Source organism: Nycticebus coucang, chromosome 10 (assembly GCF_027406575.1).
Source record: "Nycticebus coucang isolate mNycCou1 chromosome 10, mNycCou1.pri, whole genome shotgun sequence".
NCBI lineage: Eukaryota > Metazoa > Chordata > Mammalia > Primates > Lorisidae > Nycticebus > Nycticebus coucang.
The window spans coordinates 79,484,951-79,507,686 of record NC_069789.1 but is presented as its reverse complement, the minus strand read 5'-3'; the positions used below and the strand labels follow the sequence as shown (position 1 = coordinate 79,507,686).

Sequence of the window (22,736 nt, the reverse complement as noted above, 5' to 3'; positions counted from 1 at the left end):
CCTTCTTGACTTGACTGTAATGTTCTATTAGGCCATGCCATGTATTCACTCATTTATTCATTTTTTATGCAGTTACTATTATGGCTAGGTATATGAAACCTCCTCTTCTAAATAATGAGGATACAGTAGATGAGGACCATACAAATTTGGTAGTCCAAGTCTCTGACTGAATATTTTTCATAGAAAAAAAGCGGCACAGATTATTTTCAGTTACTGATAACATTCATTACTTCAGAAAGGGCCCTGAACTGCATGTAGAAATTCAATTGCAAAGAAATGGAAGTCTTTTGTGGGTAACATTAAACTCTACCCACAAGCTAAAGAAATGACACAAAGATATTAACTTATGAATATAAAAGTATTTAAAGTATTTGAAGACTTTGAAATATACTACCCAAATCAATCTGGAGATGCGATGCAATCCCTATCAAAATACCAATGACATTATTCACAGAAACAGAACGAAATCCTAAAATTTGTACGGAACCACAAAGACTCCAAACAATCAAAAGAATCCTCAGCAGGGCGGTGCCTATAGCTCAGTGCATAGAGTGCCGACCTCATAAACCAAGGGTGGCAGGTTTGAACCTGGCTCCGGTCAAACTGCAACAAAAAAAATAGCTGGGCATTGTGGCAAGCACCTATAGACCCAGATACTTGGGAGGCTGAGGCAAGAGAATGGCCTAAGCCCAGGAGTTGGAGGTTGCTGTGAACTATGATGACATAGCACTCTACTGAGACTGTCACTAAAAAAAAAAAAAAATCCTCAGCAAAAAGGACAAAGCTAGAGGTAACACATTACCAGAACTCAAACTATACTTTAAGCTATAGTGACAAAATATACTTTTAGCTATAGTTTTATAGTAGTGGCATAAAAACAAACACATAGACCAATGAAACATAATAGAGAACCCATAAATTAATACACCTATCAATAGCCAACTACTTTTTTTTTTTGTAGAGACAGAGTCTCACTTTATGGCCCTCGGTAGAGTGCCATGGCATCACACAGCTCACAGCAACCTCCAACTCCTGGGCTTAAGCGATTCTCTTGCCTCAGCCTCCCGAGTAGCTGGGACTACAGGCGCCTGCCAGAACGCCGAGCTATTTTTTGGTTGCAGTTCAGCCGGGGCCAGGTTTGAACCAGCCACCCTCGGTATATGGGGCCCGTGCCTTACCGACTGAGCCACTATTTTTTTGACAAAGAGGCCAACAGCACTCATTGGGAAAAAGGTAGTTTCTTCAATAAATGGTGCCATATTATCCATATGCAGAAAAATTAAACTAGAACCCCACACCTCACTTTATATAAAAACAACTCAAAATGGGTCAAAGATTTAAATGTAAGACCCAAAACAATAAAACTACTGGAAGAAAACGTAGGTAAATGCTTCAAGACATTGGTCTGAGAAAAGATTTTGTGAATAAGACCTCAAGAGCACAGGCAACAAAAGTAAAAATAAAAAAATTAGTTTGCATAAAACTAAAGAGCTTCCACACAGCAAAGGAAACAGAGTAAAAAGATACCCTACAGAGTGGGGGAAAATATTTGCACACTTCTTATCTGATGTGTGATTAATATTCAGAATACATGTTCACATGTATAAGGAACTGAAACATCTCAATAACAAAAAAACAAACAATCCAATATTTAAAAAATGGGCTAATGATCTGAACAAATACTTAGCAAAAGAAGACATATTAATGGTCAGCAAATACATGAAAAAATGCTCTACATCACTAATCATTAAGCCTGTGGCTCAGCGAGTAGGGCGCCGGCCCCATATGCCAAGGGTGGCGGGTTCAAACCCAGTCCCAGCCAAACTGCAACAACAAAAAATAAAAAATAGCCGGGCGTTGTGGCGGGCGCCTGTAGTCCCAGCTACTCGGGAGGCTGAGGCAAGAGAATCACGGAAGCCCAGGAGTTAGAGGTTGCTGTGAGCCGTGTGACACCACGGCACTCTACCCGAGGGCGGTACAGTGAGACTCTGTCTCTACAAAAAAAAAAAAGGAAATACAAATCAAAATGATGGTGAATCATTATCTTACTCTGATTAGGATGGCTGTTATGAAAAAGACAAAAAATAACAAATGCTGATGAGGATGTAGGTAAAAGGGAACTTATATATACTGTTGATGGGAATGCTCACTAGGATAGCTACTATGGAGAAGAGTATGAAGGCCCCCACGAACAACAAATAGACCAACCATATGATCCAGCGATCCCACTACTGGGAATTTTTCCAAAGTAAAGAAAATCATTAAATCAGAGAACTTCTGTATCACCATGTTTATTGCAGCACTATTCACAATCAGCAAGATAATGGAATCAACCTTGGTTCAACAATAGATGAATAGATAAAGAAAATGTGTAGTACATATACACAATGGAAAACTATGCAGCCAAGAGATGAATGAAATCCCGTCATTCATGGCAACATGGAAGGGACTGAAGGACATTATGTTAAATGAAATAATCTAGGAACAGAAAGTTAAACACCACATGTTTTCACTTACACATGAAACCTAAAAAATTTATCTTACAGAATTAAAAAATAGAACAGAGGATACTAGAGGCTGGGAAGAGTAGGGGGAAGGGAGGGATATGGAGACATTTTTAAGGAATATAAAATTACAGCTAGATAAAAGGAATAAGTAGTGTTCTATACCACTGAGGGTGACTATAGTTAACAATAATGCATAGTTTCAAATAGCTAGAAGGAGGATGTTGAATGTTCCCAACTCAAGGAAATGATAAATGATAAATATACTAATTACCATGACCTGATCACCATGCATTATATGTATTGAAACATCACTATGTACTCCATGAATATGTATGCCTATTTGTCGATAAAAAAAATAAAATTATTAAAGAATTTGTATTGATTAAGTGGCATTGAGGATTCTTTATGGTTTGTTGAAGCAATGCATAGCAGATACCTGTTATGTGAATTTTAAAAATATTACACCAGCAGAAATAGCAACAATAGTATACACAGTCAGAGGCTCAAAGAATGAAGGCAGAAATAATAGATGAGAAGTTGTTGCAGTTATTCAGGAAAATGATGGTAAAGGACTGAAATAAATAGTGGAAGGGAAAGTGGAAAGGAATTTACAGATGTAAAAAACACTGAAGAAAGACTAATTTTTCTAGAATGGTAAGAGTAAGAATCTTGCAAGTAGTCTCCTCCTAAAAGCAATGATAAAACTGGGTAAATCTGTCCAAAAGAATTTCAGAACTGTATAAATTAATTGGAGATATATAACAATTAAAATATGCTTAATCAAGAAAACTACCCACCGTCAGTAAGAACAGTGGGATCTGTGGCATTTTAGCTTGAAATTGCTCATATCACCCCAAGCATGCTATCCATGAGCACCAGCCATCATGCTAGCCATGAGTACCAACCCCAACGGAAGGGGTTGACCTGGTTTGGAGCACTATAGAAAAGTCCATAACCAGGAGCATTGTCAAAAACAATAGGAATCTTTGTGGCAATCAGGAGAGCAACCATCACAGTTGCTTAAGGTAGAGATGCTAGTTGGGCAAGCAGTAAAACAGCCAAAAGTATAGAAGAGGGATCTGAAGAATAAGACATCCCCAGAGTAATTCAATAAGGTTATGCAAATGCTCAAGACAGACCAAAGCAGGGCCCAATTATCTGTATGTATCATTGACTAACTGTGAGACCCTAAAGTAAACAATAAATTACTTTTTTATTTTTTAAAAAATAAATTAAAAATAAAAATAAGAATGTTAAAAAGAAAAAACTGACCAGACACTTTAGTGGCCATACACTGCAGGAGAGAAAACTCTACAGAATCAGCCAGGTAAGCCACTTAACAACAACAACAAAAAGAAAACTAGAAAGAAAGAAAAAAAGAAAGAAAAACCATAAACAGCAATAACCTTTGGTGGATAACAGGTGGTGTGCGAGATCATACTCCAGAGTTGCTATGTTATCCAAAATATCATCTTTAAACAAAAGAATTATGATACATACAAAAAAAGCAAGCAAGCAAATAAACAAATGAACAAACAAAATATTCCAGGAAAGTATGGCTCATACACAAGGAGAAAAAAGGTAGACAATAGAAACTCTTTGTGATATAATTCAGATATTGAACTCACCAAAGACTCCCAACCAAGCTCATCCACAAACTAAAGAAAACCATGTTTAAAATAATTAATCAAATAGAGAATATCATTAATGAAATAGAAATTATAAAATAAAACTAAATAAAAATCAGAAGTTGGAAAGTATAATAACTGAAATGAGAAAGTCAGTAGAGAGAATCAACAGCAGATTTGAATTCATAGAAAAATTAATGAACTTGAAGATTGAAGTTCAGTAGAGTTGTCCAGTCTGAAGAAAAAAAATTAAGAAACATAAACAAAATCTCAGAGACCTTAGGGACACCATTAAGCACACCAGTACATAAATAATGGGACTATCAGAAGGAAAGAAAAGAGAGGAATAGAAAAACATTTGAATGTATAGTGGTTGAATACTTTCCAAATTTGATTAAAGCCCTTATTCAAAAAATACAAGAAACTTTATGAACGCCAAGTAGAAGGAATTAACAGAGATCCACACCTATATATATCATAGCTAAATGTTGAAAAACAAAGACAGGCTCTCCGCCTGTGGCTCAAGTGGCTAAGGTGCCAGCCACATACACCTGAGCTGGCGGGTTCAAATCCAGCTGGGGCCCGCCAAACAACAAAGACAGCTGCAACCAAAAAATATCCAGGCATTGTGGCGGGCACCTGTAGTCCCAGCTTCTTGGGCGGTGGAGGCAGGAGAATGGCTTGAGCCCAGGAGTTGGAGGTTGCTGTGAGCTGTGATGCCATAGCACTCCATCCAGAGCTTGAGGCTCTGTCTTAAAAAAAAAAAAAAAAAAAGAGAAAGAAAGAAAGAAAAACAAAGACAGAAAAATCTTGAGATCTGCGGAAGAGAAGGATTTCACATTTAAGGAAACTATGAGATTAAAGTTTACTTCTCATCAGTAACAACAGAGACCAAAATGGTGGGATGACGCATTTAAATTAAAGTCAAAGGAAGTAAATAATAACTATTAGAGTGTAAATGAATAAATTAAAGAGAAAAGCCATGCACACTAGTTGGGTTTTTTTGTAAAGATCAATGAAATTGATAAACGCTATGCTATACTGACCAAAGGAAAAAAGTGGAATGACACAGACAACCAAAACTAGCACTGAAAGAGAAGACAGTACTACTGAATACAGAAATTAATAAGATTGCAAGGAGATGCAAAAAACAAAGTAGCCAACTTAGATGCAATAGGTAAACTTCTAAAAAAACCCAAATTACTGAAGCCTATGGAAGGGAAAGAAGAAAATGTGAATAAACCTGTAATAAGAAAGAAATTAAACTAATTATTTAAATTTTTCTCACATAGAAAAGCCCAGACATAAATGGCTTCACTGGAGACTTCTATGGAACATTTAAAGAATATATAGTATCAATATTTTATGAAGTCTTTGAAGAAAAAGAGGAAGAAGGAACACATGCCAAATTATTCTTAGGCCTATATTTTCCTTATCCCAAAGCAAGAAAAATACATTGTAAGAAAAGAAACCCTCAGATCAATACTCTCTTTTGTTTTTAGATATAAAAACCTGCAACAAAAGAGTAGCAAAGCAAATCCAGCAACATATAGAGAAGATTATAGCATGACCAAGTGGGATTTGGTGCAAGAAAGCAAGGTTGGGGGCGGCGCCTGTGGCTCAGTCAGTAAGGCGCCAGCCCCATATACCGAGGGTGGCGGGTTCAAACCCGGCCCCGGCCAAACTGCAACCAAAAAATAGCCGGGCGTTGTGGTGGGCGCCTGTAGTCCCAGCTACTCGGGAGGCTGAGGCAAGAGAATCGCTTAAGCCCAGGAGTTGGAGGTTGCTGTGAGCTGTGTGAGGCCACGGCACTCTACTGAGGGCCATAAAGTGAGACTCTGTCTCTACAAAAAAAAAAAAAAAAAGAAAGCAAGGTTGGTTTAGCATCTGAAAGTCAATTAATACAATATAGCACATTAACAAAATAGGGGGAGGAAACCCACATCATTATGTCAGTTGATACAGAAAAAGCCTTTCACCGTATCCAGAACACATTTATGATAAAAAAAAAAACTCAATAAAATTAGAATAGAAAGGAACTATCTCAATCTGATAAATGGGATCTATTAAAAATCTGTAGCTAACATACTTAATGAATTAGGTATATAAAGGAAGAACAGCTTGGTCTGGGCATGTACATAGAGGTTTAAATAATAACTATGACATAAAGATGATGTTCAATGGTCAGTTGAAATTTAGAGTGAAGTTCATAGGAACTGGAGATACAGTTTTACCATATCAATAAAATTTGAAACCACTTCCTTATATCAATGAAAATTAAAAACACAAAGAAGGGACAGGTTATCCCCCACCAATAAATAAATAAATAAATAAGGCAAAAGGACAGAGGATTGAGGATGAAACATTAGGAGAACTTTTATTCAAGGAGCAGTGAAGGAAGAAAGCAGCGAAGGAAATTTATAAATATTAATCAATAACTATAGACCTGTCACACTCTGCCTCAAAGAAATGACTGCCAATTAAAAATTGTTTTGAATCCATAATTAAAAAAGAATTCCTTTGGGTGGCACCTGTGGCTCAGTCAGTAAGGCGCCGGCCCCATATACCGAGGGTGGCGGGTTCAAACCCGGCCCCAGCTGAACTGCAACCAAAAAATAGCCAGGCATTGTGGCGGGCGCCTGTAGTCCCAGCTACTTGGGAGGCTGAGGCAAGAGAATCACTTCAGCCCAGGAGTTGGAGGTTCCTGTGAGCTGTGTGATGCCATGGCACTCTACCGAGGGCCATAAAAGTGAGACTCCGTCTCTACAAAAAAAAAAGAATTCCTTTGAAAAACATTGTCACCTTTAATACTTCCTCTCCTCTTCCATTAGGTTTGTCAAATGATTGGACTGAGCTCAGCAGGGTCACCTTAAAGTTCAAGTTCATCTCCAAAGAAATAGATTTAACTAATTTATCTCACAAACTGCTAAAGGCCTAACAGCCTGGGATGTGTCCTTCCCCATTCCCAAATTGGAGCAGGATCCAGAGTCATTATCCCTGTCTCTCTACCAAAGATATTTTCTTGTTTTCCAGAAACATGACAGAAGTCCTCCTAAATACACAGCACGTGGAGTACTTCCGGGAGTTCCTCAAAGAACGGAAGGCTGAAAGCCCATTGGACTTCTTGGTAGCCGTACAGAAGATTGTCATAGAAACCAATGACAAATCTTATAAGTCTCTTGTGGAAAATTTACTCAAGACTTTTTTCCACAATGATATCTCTCCTGGTATGCATCCTTTCTCCTGATCCTGTTTCCTTCTCCCTGCATTGTCATAGGAGAATAGGGAAATTGCTTTCCTTGTGTGAGCTCCCAGAGAAAGCAGAACAGAGCAGTGGTGACATGGGGCAGTGATGACATGGGGCAGTACTGGGACAAAAATTAAGAGACACAGGGAAAGCAGAGAACAACAATACTATATCTAAAATCTTAATACTAGTAAAAGAAGCCAAGTGAAATGTACTTTCACATATATCTTCTTGGTTAATTTTATCTAAATATCACAATAGAATTTTGTTTAATCTCTGTAATAGACACAAAAATAGCTCCATTTTACCAACAAAGAAGGAGAAACACAGAAAAGTTAACTAGCTTGTTCAGTTGGTGGACTTGAATCTCATTCAAGCCCTTTGACTATCAAATCAACTACATCTGGAGTAGGATACAAAAGCAAGGGTTGGCTATATGCAAAGGTTGATTGACCACCTCTCATAGATTGTGAAGAGAGTTATGTTGGGAAGGAAAACTGTAGGCATGAAAATCTTTTTTTCTTGTGTTTTATTTTCTTGCCTAAGATAGGAGGATAAAATGGCCCATGCAAATTCAACTTGGCCAAAAGCAGAAGTTGCAAGTTAAGTACTAACTTTTAATTCTAGAGGAAAACAAAAGGGAGTGAGCATGATCCCATCCTAGAGAGGTAAACAAATATGGAGAACACTTAGAGATCTAAAAATAGATCTGCCATTCAATCCTGTAATCCCTCTACTGGGGGGCATATACCCAGAAGACCAAAAAGCACATCATAACAAAGGTATTTGTACCAGAATGTTTATTGCAGCTCAGTTCATAATTGCTAACTCATGGAAGACGCCCACATGCCCATTGATCCACGAATGGATTAATAAATTGTGGTACATGTACACCATGGAATATTATGCAGCCTTAAAGAAAGATGGAGACTTTACCTCTTTCATGTTTACATGGATGGAGCTGGAACATATTCTTCTTAGTAAAGTATCTCAAGAACGGAAGAGAAAGTACCCAATGTACTCAGCCCTACTATGAGACTAATTTAGGGTTTTCACATGAAAGCTATAACCCAGTTACAACCTAAGAATAGGGGGAAGGGGGAAAGGGAGGGGAGGGAGGGGGGAGGTGGGTAGAGGGAAGGGGATTGGTGGGATTACACCAGCGCTGCATCTTACAAGGGTATATGTGAAACTTGGTAAACAGTCTGTAAAGCTAGTGAATGATGCCCCATGATCATATCAATGTACACAGCTATGATTTAATAAAAAATAATAATAATAAAAAGAAAACCTAGAGCAAGGCAGTAACGATAGAGCCTCCTGTTTAGTCACAGATAAAGAGGATAGAGTTTCTGTGAATTTGTTTTTTACTTGCAGTAAAGCAGGAAAGGGCTATAAATATTATGAAAATAGGAAGAGGTTAAATTAGCAAATGTTTATTTGGAGAAGTACTTATTTTTTGAATCTTAGAATGTCAAATTCTGTACATCATTTTGAATGAGCTAGAAAAGAAAGAGGAGTCCCAGATCCTAACTTTGATTAGTTTTCAAGTCTCATTAATGAACACAACAGTCCCTGAACTCCCTAGAGAACCATATTGCCCATATGATACTTGTTTGTAATCTTGGATTCTTCATCTGCTCCAGCAATTTAATTTTAAACCTTTATTCTTTTTGCCCTCTCCCTAAGTTGACAATTTCCAATCAGCTTTAGGAATGAATCATTAAAACACTTCTTTCTTTTTTTTTTTATTGGTCATTGGTTACCTAGGTTTCATTTAAACATTTCTTTCCTCTTAAGCACTCATTTTTGAAATTTGAGCGGAATAAACCACGAAAATATTTTATCTACAAATACACTTCCACATAACATTCCAAATATGCCTTGGGGATTTTCAAACAAATTGTGGAAGGCTGTGAGACCAGGATGAAAAAAATACCAGCTACCTCAAAAATGGCGATGAGAGGCTGGTGCCTGTGGCTCAAAGGAGTAGGGCGCCAGCCCCATATACCGGAGGTGGCGGGTTCAAACCTGGCCCTGGTCAAAAACTCCAAAAAAAAAGGTAGATGAGGATGATGTTTCTTTCTCTCTCTCTCTCTTTCTCTCTCTTGCATTTTTAGAGGAAATACTGCAGTGTGATGCCCCGCTTATCAAAGAAATCGCAAACATGCGTCATGTCAGTACAACCATGTTGTTAATGCTGCAGAACTTTATCATGAAATCAGTGGAAGAAAAGTGGTGAGTGTGCTCGGTAAAGGCAAGGATTCTTTCTGGAGTTGCTCTTTGCCTTCTGAAAGCCGGATCAGTCACAATCTACTTTCCTAGCTCCTTGCCAGAGCCTCTCTATAAATTTATCCTGAACCTAGCTAGCTATGAACATGCGTACACACATTTCTATTCATTTGCCTTAATAAGAGGACTACAGTATTGATCAGGAATCATAGGCTGATATTAAAAAAGGATTGATATAGCAAGAAGAGTAGTACTTAACTTGCAACTTCTGCTTTTGCCCAAGATGAATTTGCATGGGCCATTTTATCCTCCTATCTTAGGCAAGAAAATAAAACACACTTTATCATGCCCCACTTTTCACTGAAACTTGCTCCAAAAGCTGAGGCAAGTTTGACAGTTATCCTTTTTATGTCAAGTTTTGTCTTCTTTGATATTATTGGTCTCTTTCTGGCAGGTTTAAAGATTACCAAGAACTGTTTCCACCTCGTCCTCTGGAGATGGAACCACAAATTCAACCTTCACCTAGGAAGCCCTCAAAAACAGCAACAACTCACCTGCAGGAATTCCAGGTCAGTGAGGAAGAAAGTGAAAATAAGATATTAGAGAAGAGAAAATCTACTGTCTGGGCCTGTTCTACCATGCAAAATATTTTCACTGTTAGCCCTATTTAACCACAAAACCCACTACTGTTTGGAGGTAGGTTTTTAAACCCTCATCTTGCAAAGGAAGAATCTGAAGCTCAGAGAAATTGTTATCCTGGGAATTTGAAGAAATCCTCTTTTCTGCCTGTGATTAGAACCGATAGAGTAGTAGGTATTGGGGTTAGATATATGGAGATCAAAATGTCTGGGTGTTCTTTGTTTGTTTGTTTGTTTGTTTTTACTGCTGAAAACTAGTCAGGAGGACAAGGATTGGCAGTGAGGCAATGTGGTTTGCTGATCCTCTCTGTACCCAAATTAAACTGACTTACACACATAGTCACTGGTATATAGAAACAACTTCTACTAGGGTGAGTGAGTCTCTCACTGTATGAAAAAGAACAGATCTGAAATGAGTGTCCTGCAGGCAAGAAAATTGCAAAGACAGAATGCAAAGGACTGAGAACAGAGCATGTCCTTTTCCTTCTTTCAAACTTAACAATTATCTAGCTTAGAGATTTTTACCCGGTGTGCCATGGCACACTGATGTGCCGTGAGACGATCTTAAGTGTGCCATGATAATTTTTAAAGATCATTAAATTATTTTCAAAAGAAGTTCAAAGCACAGTAAGTATATTCTTTTTTTACTCTTTTTTTATTAACATAATTTAAGTGTGCCACAGAGGTTGAACTGTAGGTTCAAGTGTGCTGTGAGATGAAAAAGGTTGAAAAACACTGGTCTAGCTCATTCTTTCTCCCGTGGGAGGAGAGAAAAGGGGAAAAAAGAGGAGTCAGGAATGTTATTCAGGGAACTCACTTCATATGGTTTGAAAAAAAAAACACACCCCCTTAATCACCTGCTCAATGTGTTTTAGAATTGGTTAGTATTAGAAACATTTGAGCCCAGCTCAATCTGACTCCAAAGATGGCACTAAGATATCTCTTAAAATGATGTCTAAATCCATATGATTTAATACTCTAGGAATGAAAATATGTTTTCTCTCCTTTCTCCTCTGTATTTCATTCATATATGAATCAATTCCATGTCAGGGCCCCAGGAATTATCATATAGAATATTAGAAAGAATACTGTACCCAGAAACAGGACACTTTGTTTTAATTTCAGGACTTTTGGTTGCTCTTAGATAAGATAAAAGAAAACCATGACATACTTAACTCTTTATGTAAAGCACGTCATCGGGGTTTATAGGATCGTACATGTATAATCATAGAGCCTCGCCATAACCCTGAAGGCTATGGCTTCTGTCTTACACCTAGAGCCATCAACACACAGGTTAGGTAAATTGACCCAAATTACAGGGAGAAACTAGGCTCCAGACTCAAAGTTTCTGACCCAATCAGTGCTTTTTACACTTCAGTGCTGGCTATCTTAAAGCTATGCTTACAGTGAGGTTCCCTCTCTGCAAGAGAGGTTGATCAACAAGACTCTTTCTGACTCCACATATCAATTTCCTGAGGGTCAAAGAAACTGGAGAATGGTCACTGGTACCTGTCGCGAAACAGATGAAGAAACATGAAATGCATCTGTGTGGATGTAATTATACATCAGAATTGGTATTTGCTCATTTCCTTCTTTCCTCAACATTTCAAAACCTGCCTGAGCCATTTTTCCTTTCTCATGAGCATTACTTACTTCTGTCCTCTGTTTCTTGCTGTTTTCACCGTTCCACTTCTCTCCCATGGCACCTCAAATCTTCACTGGTGAAAGCCTGTGGCAGAGGGAGCATGGGCAGTGGGTGAGTGGGAATCTTCCACTCACCAGCTACTTAATCTGGGGCAGGTTTACCAGATCTCTGACCTGAGTTTTCTCACCTTTCAAATTGGAACTAAAAGTTATACCTTTACAGAGGCGTTGGGAGGATTAAATGTAAGGAGCGTCAAGTTTTAACACATAATGCCCTCTCAGTGAACAGCAGCTATATTAATGAATGTATCATATTCCTTTTTCTTTCCCCAGAAGAGAGGCTGGATGAAAATGATCAACTTTATCAGAAGCTTTTGCAAGTACCGTAGATTTATGTCGAATCCTAGTAAGCGCCAGGAATTTGAAGACTATCTTCACATGGAAATGCAAATTAGCAAAGACAGTAAGTCATTTCTCTATTTACTGCCATTCCCTGTTGATGTTTAGCCACCAGGATCAGCCCAGATAAGAAACTGCAAAACTTATTGCTTTGTATCATGCCTGTGGCAGCTTAGGTAAGGTGCCACCCCAGGGCCTGCATGCAAAGCCAAGCCCAGGCCTCTCTACCGAGGGTCCAAGCCCAGTAGCCTTTGCTTAGGGAGCCAGCAAGGGTGGAGAATAACTAGTCTAATAGTTAATGTGAGATCTCACATTTTACAAAACTACCTCCTTTTGTTATTTGCTTTGGTCTTTAAAAATTATTCAATTTTTTTTCTGCTTATAAAATGAATACATGCTTTTAATAATGAGGTAATAAAAATTACAGGAATATATAGTATAGAAGTGAAAATCCTTCAAGATAGAACATTGTTAATGCTTTGTTAAACCTGTCTCATAATTATACATATAATTATGTTTCTATATATATCATAATACTTATTTTTTTCCCCACAAAATCGACACCATATGTTCTATTGGTAACTTGTTTTTTTCACTTAATAACGCACCCTGGACATCATTTTATGTCAGTATACATCTATCTGCCTTATTGTTTTTGATTACCATAAAGTATCCATCGTGCAGATTTATTCGGCTGCTTTGCTCATTCATTCATTCATTCAACACACTTTTGGAGATTCTACTATGTAGCAGGCACCTTCCCAGGTGCTGGAGGTACAGCGGTGAACAGTAGTGAACGTGTGATATAGAATCTGCCCTTGTGACAACTGCAGACTTCAGACAGAAAACATGAGCCGCAGATGCTGGGACCAGATTGCCTGAATTTTAATCTGCCACTTTCTAGCTGAATGACCTGGGAAAGTTACTCTGTGCCTCAGTTTTCTCATCTGTAGAATAGGAGTAATAATTGTTCCTATTTCATAAGGTTGTTATGAGAACTAAATGAGTATTAACAGGCAAAGCACGTTAGAACTACGCTTGGCAATAGTACATGCCATAAAAGGGTTAGCCAGTGTTATTGGCATCATTCTATAATTGTGATGACTGATCCCAATAATAACTGTAGGGAGATCCTAATTAGTCAGGTGGGAGGATCGGGTCAGGGAAGACTTCTCCCAGAAAATGACATAAACTTGAATTTTCAAGAATGACCAGATTAGGCAGGTGGGATGGGAGGAGAGTGACTTCTAGGTATACACAGAACCCTAAACTAAGAAAGAGGATGATGTATTTCAGGAACTGTAACCAGGTCAGTTGGACTAGAGATTTTGAGATCTGGGTGGGTGGGAATCTTCCACTGAGATGGGGAAAGTGTATGACATGAGATTGGAGAGACTTCTAGTGAGAAATCTTCTCTCGATGATTTTTGAGTTGTTCCAACTGTCACTCAAACAATGCTGCAAAACACACTTATTGTGCAATTGTGCACTTCTATGACATAAATTCCTTAAAACTGAAATAATGGATAAATAAATGGATAAATGGTTAAAAAGAGTTAAATTTTCTCCTTCCAAAAACATTGCCCTAATTTATGCTCTCATGAACAGTATAAACTAGCGTCTGATCCTGCCTCACACCCTTACCAACAATAGGATAGTATACATTTTCTATTTTTTTTTTTTTTAGAGAGCCAGTCTCACTTTATCGCCCTTGGTAGAGTGCCATGGCGTCACAGCTCACAGCAACCTCCGATTCCTGGGCTTAGGCAATTCTCTTGCCTCAACCTCCCGAGTAGCTGAGACTACAGGTGTCTGCCACAACACCCGGATATTTTTTGTTGCAGTTTGGCTAGGGCCAGGTTCAAACCTACCACCCTTGGTATATGGGGCTGGCACCCTACCCACTGAGCCACAGCCACCGCATGGTATTATACATTTTTAAAAACTACCCACCTGGAATACAAAAAATAATATGCCATTCTTTTTTATTTTTCTTTAGTGGTTGAGCATCTTTATTTATTGGTCATTTGCATTCTTCCTTGAATTCTTTATGACCTTTGTCTATTTTTCTATTGGTATTTTTAAATTTTTGTACTTTGCAAAAAAAAAAAAACCTTTGCATGTATCTTTTATGAACTGTTTTGCAACCACATGTTTAGGATTCAAAAATAGTTCTAGCTCGGGCGGCAGCTGTGGCTCAGTTGGTAGGGTGCTGGCCCCATATACCAAGGGTGGCGGGTTCAAACCCGGCCCCAGCTGAACTGCAACCAAAAAATAGCTGGGTGTTGTGGCGGGCGCCTGTAGTCCCAGCTGCTTGGGAGGCTAAGGCAAGAGAATCGCTTAAGCCCAGGAGTTGGAGGTTGCTGTGAGCTGTGTGATGCCATGGCACTCTACCTAGGACCATAAAGTGAAACTCGGTCTCTACAAAAAAAAAAAAAAAAATAGTTCTAGCTCTTTTGTTCCTTCTTTTAAATAAAAGAGCTCAAGCCCTCATGCTCTAGAACAGAAGGAAGTCTGTTTCTTTGTTCTTGACTTCCTTCTTCCCCTGCATTACAAGATAGCCCAGGAACAAGAGTGCTTATGCAATTCAATGGGAGGCCTACCCAATTTCCAGTTCCTCTCAGATGCAAGGAAGAGCAGTGACACTCAGTCTGTCACAAGCTCAAGCCTTTTATTTTACAGTATAGCACACACATAGAAGTGACTGTATGAACAACTGAATACCCACCACCCAATCCCAGAAATAGAAAACTGCATAACCCAGGTAACATGATATGCCCCTCTGCAGTCAAACTCCTTTACCCTCCACAGATGTAACCTCTATCATGAACACAAGTGTTTATTTTATTATTGACTTGTTAAATGTACACGTGTTTTCATACTCTGGCTGTAATATCCCATCTCAAACAAACTTTGATTCCTGTTGGAACTGCCACTCTATTAATCTTGCTGATTGTCTTAGGCTGGAGTGTGTGTGGTTTTATTTTGCCTGAGTAAACAGAAGCAATCAGAAGAGAACTTTGACAGCTTCCCTCCCTGAATTGCCCAGTCAGCCTCCCCTGTGCTTACAAGCTCTTGTCACAGTGCATGGTGGTGCCTGCCCTGGCTGAGAAGCATCTGTTCCCTCATCTGCTCAAGGGCTTTAATTCAGTCATTTTTGCTTTTTCTGCTGGATAACTTTAATTACTCAGTCAGCACCAGATATGGCATAGTGCTTTTCAACCAAAAATTAATACTAATTTCTCCTTGATTCCACATTCCCCTCCAATTCTCTGGCACATTTGTCTGTTTTCCATTTCCCCCCCCCCCACCTGGTTAATATGAGGGTACATACGATCAGGTTACATTATCTGAGTTTGTAAGCTAAAGTATTACAACTAAGTTGTAGTTGAATCCTTCACCCAAGAAGTAGACTCCAGCAATGGAATCTTATCCTATATAGAGCAAGGCACCAAAAGGAATCCCACATCAATAATTTCTGAACAGGACTCCAGAAAGATTGATGGAAAGTGGTAAATTCTACAGCTAGATTAGATCATTTTCCTAAACTCAGCCAGGTATTCAACCAGGGCCGGCCCAAAACTGTTCTCTTAGACCTGAACCCCTATGGATGAATTTCTTTGGATATACCCTAATGCAGAGAATTTCTAAAATAAGTGTCTTATTTTTCTGACACACAATCCAAATCTTCTAGAACCTTCTATGATCTTTACTCATTCCTTTCTCTTTTCCACTCTAGCTTTCTACCCACAGTTTCTTTAATAAACTTCTCTACTTTGGATGTTTTGGTTACTTCTTTGTGTGCTTTCCCAGTTTAGTCCTAAATTATTACCCTCCTGAACTTTGAATAAGCACATTCCATCCTCAGGGTCATCTCTGCATTTTTAGTTTTCACAGCCTCTTCAGAAACCTTAGAGATTAGCGTAACTACAGTGTGATTGTATTTCTATTAGACCCGCAACAGGAAAACATCCTTCAGTGCTCAGTTGATTGTGTGTGTGTTTTCATACCGTCTGAGCAGATGGCTTTTTCAGCAGCCTTTCGTGTAAAACGTGAGCTCCATAGTAAGGAGTGATTGTTTCACCCAGTAATTTCATTTCTTCATTTTTATGTATGCCCAGGCTGAAGGCCACAGGCTTAAGTGGGACTTGATGAAACCAAATTGTAATTCCTTTGTTTTTCTCTCTCAGATTTCTCTGTATCGACCAACACGTCAGGACGTTCAGCCCTTCTATCCACAAACGTCCGGAGTACAGAACAAGAGAATGGAGAAATGACCTTTGTAAAGCGTCGTATATATGGCCACAGGGTTATCACTGTTAACTTTGCAATCAATGACATATATTTCTTTTCTGAAATGGAGAAGTAAGTTTCCCACCTTTCTTTTGTCTTATTGCTTTTCACCCTTAGTGCTGCCCAGCAGAAACTGCTTGTCCTGTGAGAGGCACAGTGATTTTAGCCCTGCCAAGCTGGAGTCTCCTTTTGGAAATTCTACCAAATGCTGCCACTCTATCAATTTCCATCATTCTTTTCATTGGGTCCTAAAAGTTCTTCAGTATTTCAGAGTTTCCAACATTGAAATGCACTGACTTATTCCGGGGAAATGGCACACTTTTTTCTCCATTATTTATAAACATGAAAGAAATACTCTTATGTAGCACTGTTGAACCCAAAGTTCTTAAATTAAAGCCAAGAATTATTATAATTATAAAATTGTGTGTGTGTGACAGTAAGAAGATATTTTATTTTATTTTATTTTTATTATTTCTTTTTCGAGACAGAGTCTTACTATGTTGCCCTTGGTAGAGTGCTATGGCATCACAGCTCACAGCAACCTCCAGCTCTTGGGCTTAAGCGGTTCTCTCGCCTCAGCCTCACAAGTGGCTGGGACTACAGGTACCTGCCACAATGCCCACCTATTTTCCTGTTGTAGTTGTCATTGTTGTTTAGCTGGCCTGGGCCAGACTCGAACCCGCCAGCCTTGGTGCACATGGCTGGCGCCATAACCACTGTGCTACAGGCACCGAGCCATTAAGCAGATATTTTTCAGTTAAGAAATTAATTTATATGCATTCACTTGCCAATCTTTTGATGAAAAGCCAAAGTCAATCCACCATGGAGGGTCCATATATTCTTCCTATATCAGCTATCTATTAATATTTTAGATTGACACTTAACAGACATATATTTTTATGGCACATGTGATATTTTGATGCATTCATATAATGTGTAAATGTAAAATCAGGGTAATGGGATGTCCTTTGCCTAAATTTTTTATGCTAAAAACATTCGAATTGTTCTCTTCTAGCTATTTAGAAACGTACAGTAGATAATGTTACTATCGTCACCTTATTGATTTATATTGAGCACTAGGTCTTATTTCTTTTCACTAACTGTATGTTTATACCCATTTATCAAACTGTCTTCATCCCCTTCTCCCCTCTACTCTTCTTGGCCTCTGGTAACCACCAATCTACTCTCCATCTTCGTGAGATCCCCTTTTCTAGCTCCCACACCTGAGTGAGAACATGGGATACATAGTATTTGTCTTTCTCTGCTTGACTCCCACAAACTGATGGAGAAGGCAGATACAGATAAAACTTAGGGAGTGTTTCAGGAGGACAAATACGATGGGAGAGTCAGGCACGGGAAGTGCCGTAGACAACTGTAAGCCCTCAGGTACGGTTTCTTGGGAGACAGGTCACCTAAGCTGATGTTTGGAGAGTAAGTAGGGGTTAGTCAGATAATAAAATATGTAAGGAGGGGTCAGAGAGAGAGAGAGAGCAGTCAGAGGGTAAGGGGGACTTCTACTCCACGCTGCCCTTAGGCAAAAAACATTTCCTCCATAGGGTCCTTGAAAGCTAATTGTCAGAGATGACTTCTAAGTCCTGGATCAACTGGATTTCCTCGCCTGTTGCTGCCCATTCCCACCACCTCCCCTCTACTTCCTCATATGCTCTCTACCCACTATTCTTTGTACAGCAACCAGAGTAACCTATTGAAAATGTAAACCAGACCAATATCCACTCTCCTGTCTAAAGTGTTCCAACAGCTTCCCATGACCACTGGGTAAAGTCCAAACCTCCTCGCATTGCCTAAAGTGCTCTAGTAAAGTGGGACCGACCTGCATCTCAGTGTTTACCTCACAGCACAGAGGAGAAAAGAGCAAGAGAGGCCTTAGGTCTTGAAGTCAGCAGAGGTAAAAATGCTATAGGGCCAGAACAGGTAAGGAAAGGAGGATAGGATGAAAGAGGGCATTCGTGGTGAAGAAATACACTTGAAGGAACACTTCACTTGTTGTCTGCCGTGGGGTAGGTGCTCAATATTTGCCAGGGGATAAATTATAATTGAATGGATGAAGTCCAATCTGGCCTAGAACTAGCCCTGACTTTTAGAGGCCAGAAAGAAGCCTGGGCCAGGTGCCCTATCTAGTCACTGCTTTTAGTTTCTCCTTGCTAATTTCCTGCTTGACATCTCTTTTTTAGATTTAACGATTTGGTGAGTTCAGCTCAAATGCTGTTGGTCAACCGAGCATACAGTGAGAATGATGTGCTTCTAATGCGATCCAAAATCAATATTATCTTAAAGCTCTTCCTGCATTCTGACATCCCTCCAAAGCTGAGGGTAAGGGGGACTTCTACTCAACTCTGCCCTTAGGCAAAAAACATTTCCTCCAAAGGGTCCTTGAAAGCTAATTGTCACAGATGACTTCAAAGTCCTGGATCCTTTACCCAGCAACCCCACGAAAATTTCTGCCTTCTAGAGAAGGGGTGGTCTTAAGGGTCCTGGGGGCCGAGAGAGGTTTTCTGCCTTCCCTGGAGCCTCTTCCAGTGACAGGTTTCCACTCTGTGGGCAGGTGAATATCCCTGAGTCACAGAAGGATTCCATACTTGCTGCCATCACAGAGGGCCATCTAGACCGGAGTATCTTCCATGGGGCTATCATGAGTCTCTTCCCCGTCATTATGTACTTCTGGAAAAGGTAACTGTCTCTCCTTACTTGATGAATGCCATGTCAGGAAAACGCAGTTAGCTTTCTAGAGAGTTTCTATCTTCCTCTAAGCCTTTGTTTCATAATTTCCAGTTTTGAAACTAAGGTGATATTTTTCTTATCCTACCTCCTACTCCTGATCTCTCGCACAGAGCTCTAAACCCTGGATCAGAAAATGGATGGCAGCCCAAGACTGGGAACCAGAACACCTGCTTTCCCACCACTCCTCTTGTGCTTGCTTGGAACAAGGATGTGAGGTTTTCTCAGGCCTAGGTTTCTCCCCTAAGGGCAAGGGTGAACACAGCCATTTTGGTAGAAATGCAGTCAAGGTTAACACAAAGGCTGTGATTATGGAAGAAAGCCAAAGTGTTTTGCTTTGTTATTCCCAGATTCCCATAATTACTACTCAGGGTGCCCTGTTGTTAGCTATTCCAATTTTCAAAAGGAACTAGAAATTCAAAATTCTATGTTATCCCTCTCAAGGTGAAAGTGGCAAATGTGGCAACTAACTCAAGACTTAAAACATGACAAGGAGCCTGCAAAGGCCAGAAAGCAAAAATGAAACAGGCAAAATATCTGCAGACCAAATACAACCTGTGGCCAGTGCCTCCTAACCAGTCCTGCCCAGGTTTGGGCTGAGAGCTGACTTTTCTCCCAGCTGGTCTATTTATTCCTACCATAGCTCCAGCTCACATCTTCCACAGAGAGAATGGCGAGGCCCTGGGTGATAGTGGCCAGAGGACACTGACATTTTCTCAGACAAGCTTATCAGGATGCTTAGATTATTATGATTCCAGCTCTCAGGGCTTCCCTTCTCCCACAAAAAAGATGTTAGTTTATTAAAATGGAAGTGCATAAAGGGTGCTTACCAACTACTAATCTTTATTTTAAAATCCCTAAGGTAATAAATTATTTAATACAGAATTGAAATAAATTCAAAAATCTAAGTTCATGATAAGCAGTTTAGCCCTTAAAGCACTATTTTAGTTCTCCTAACCCAGACTAATTCATTTTAAGAATTTCTATTTAGGGGGTAATCAGACTTTGGAGAAATACATGCTTCTTCTGGCTTGAGTCAGTACTCAGCTGTCACTATGTGGATTTAGAAAGATTAGCTGCCTTGGGAAAGTTTGGATCCCCGATCCTCATGCAGTTGTTTGTTTACTTGCTTTCCTACACACTTAGAAAGCGATTTATATTTCACAGATCATATGTATGTTTTTACACACACATGTTATCTCAAATGAACGTTTCTGCAACCCTCTGAGGTAGGTGGAGCAAAGTACTATCCCTATTTTACAGATGAGGAAACTGAGGTTCAAAGTGGTTAAGGGACTTGCCTGGGATCACTTGGTAGATGGTAGAACCAGAATTAGAAACCAGGTCACTTGATCTGTCACTACTATCTGGGCATATTGGGAGGTCTGTGAAGACAGGAAGACCCAGTTCAGTGAGTGGAATGGGAGAAGCCCACCAGATAAAATGGACTGACCTCTAAGGGGTCTGAGACAAGGGCTCACTGAAAATAGAGATAGCAAGGGGTCAGGGGGCTAGGGAGGAAGAGATGTGACTATTGTGTGGTTTAGGGAGCAGCAGTCTCAGGTCATCCAAGTATAAGCTCACCTAAGAAACCAGGGTCAGTTCCAGAGAAAATCCTGTTGGGAATTGGGTGAGGGGATCAAGGTTCTCAATAAGGGGCAGCATGGAAAGCAGGAATCAGGACCAGAGAGAGGCCAGTCAGATGCTCCAGCTAGACCTGGAGGGGTTAGATGGGGTCTCATAGTCTGATACTCAAGCAGACCCCAGGGGTTAACCTCACCTGAGGCCTGGATATAGCAGATTCCTTACAGACTCCATGCCGTGATTCCAGAGGGCATCCCAACACACTGCCCACATAGGTCTCTTGCTGGAGTCAGTCTGAACAAAGAGGAGGCTTCAGAAGAAGGGCCTTCTACAGGCAGCACTCCAAGGCCAGAATGCTATCCGCTTCTTTATTGAACATCCCACACTGTCTGTGAGGGGTGGCCCCAAACTGGTTTCCCCTGTGTTTATTATTCCAGCCCCCTCCAGCTGTGGTTTCCTCCCAGTGACCAGAAGCGTTCTTCTCACAGGTACTGTTCCTGGAAGGCGACTAGCTCTTACTTTCAGTACATGGGGAAGAAGGTCAAGGAAAGAAAGGGTCCTCCCAAAACTACATACAAGTACCCTCCTTCAACTGTAGGTAAGCTCCACCAGGACCCATGCTCCACTCTCTAGCAATCGAGACTTGTGAAGAGAAGTGAGGGCCCAAAGGGCCAACTTTGAGGCTTCTCAGGGGTGTTCGTTGGTACAATGAACAGAAAGCTCTCTACCTTGGCCCTCAGAAAACAAGTGTACTCAGGTGCACTGTGGCCAGCAGTGCTAGTAAGAGGGCACCCCACCCCAGTGTTGCTCCTGGCTGCAGCTTCCGGATGCCTCTGTCCTGCTGCAGTCCACATGGTGGGTGCCTGAAGGTGCAGACCCAATTCACTGCTGCTTAAGAGGCTTCCTGCTCCAACTGACTTCATTAAATCCCACCATTTGAAAATCATGTATTTTATAGTGTTAATTGAAAACATAAAACAATTGGATATAAAGTACTGTTTTAATGTGATAAATATATATTTCTACACATGTATAATTTTTATGAAAGCATAGAAAAAACTTAGAAATAAAGATTAAAGTGTTAATAGAGTTACCTCTGGAGGGTGTAATTATGAGGAATTTATATATTTATTATTTATATTCTATGTATATATTACATAATTAATATATCTATAAAAAATTAAATGCATGCATATATATACATATATACACACACATACACATAAAAACACACAATCATGTAGCACATAATGATATTTTGGTCAATGACAAACCACAAATATGATGGTGGTCCCATGAGATTATAATGTTATATTTTTATTGCCTCTTTTCTATGTTTAGATATGTTCAGATACACAAATACCACGATGTTACAATTGTCTATAGTATTCAGTACAGTAACATGCTGTGCTGGTTTGTAGTCTAGGAGCAATAGGCTATCTCATAGCCTAGGTGTTCAATAGGCTATATCATCTAAGTTTATGCAAGAACACTCTATGACAAAACTGCGTGACAGTGCATTTCTCACAACATAAGCCCACGGTTAAGTGATGCGTGACTATATATGTGTTTTCTTAGCACAAAGCCATTAAGTTCAGTCCCTTTCCTGATAGCTATGATTGGTACTTGAGCAAGAGGGGATTTTAACAAGAGGGAGAAGCATGAACTGAGCAGTGCCTGGTGAGGACAAGGCTAGGTGTCTCAGAAGTTCTGGAAAACAGGACTGAGCACCTGGGGACAAAATCAGCACCAGAAAAAAAATATAGAGATAGGACAGTATTAAAAACAGCAAGTAACTGCCCCATGATGGCGATGAACATTCTCTGATT

General features: G+C 39.8%; 1 protein-coding gene across 1 annotated transcript in view; it reads left to right on the top strand.

Annotated features, from left to right (window-relative positions):
* Window positions 1-21,419, top strand: part of RGSL1 (regulator of G protein signaling like 1) — a 75,288-nt gene extending 53,869 nt beyond the window's left edge. Inside the window, exons 12-18 of the mRNA XM_053605730.1 lie at window positions 7,169-7,362; window positions 9,503-9,620; window positions 10,069-10,183; window positions 12,230-12,359; window positions 16,485-16,659; window positions 18,780-18,918; window positions 21,396-21,419. Of these exons, the coding sequence (XP_053461705.1) occupies window positions 7,169-7,362; window positions 9,503-9,620; window positions 10,069-10,183; window positions 12,230-12,359; window positions 16,485-16,659; window positions 18,780-18,918; window positions 21,396-21,419 (895 nt within the window). The remainder of the gene's footprint in view (window positions 1-7,168; window positions 7,363-9,502; window positions 9,621-10,068; window positions 10,184-12,229; window positions 12,360-16,484; window positions 16,660-18,779; window positions 18,919-21,395) is intronic.
* Window positions 21,420-22,736: the final 1,317 nt, after the last annotated feature.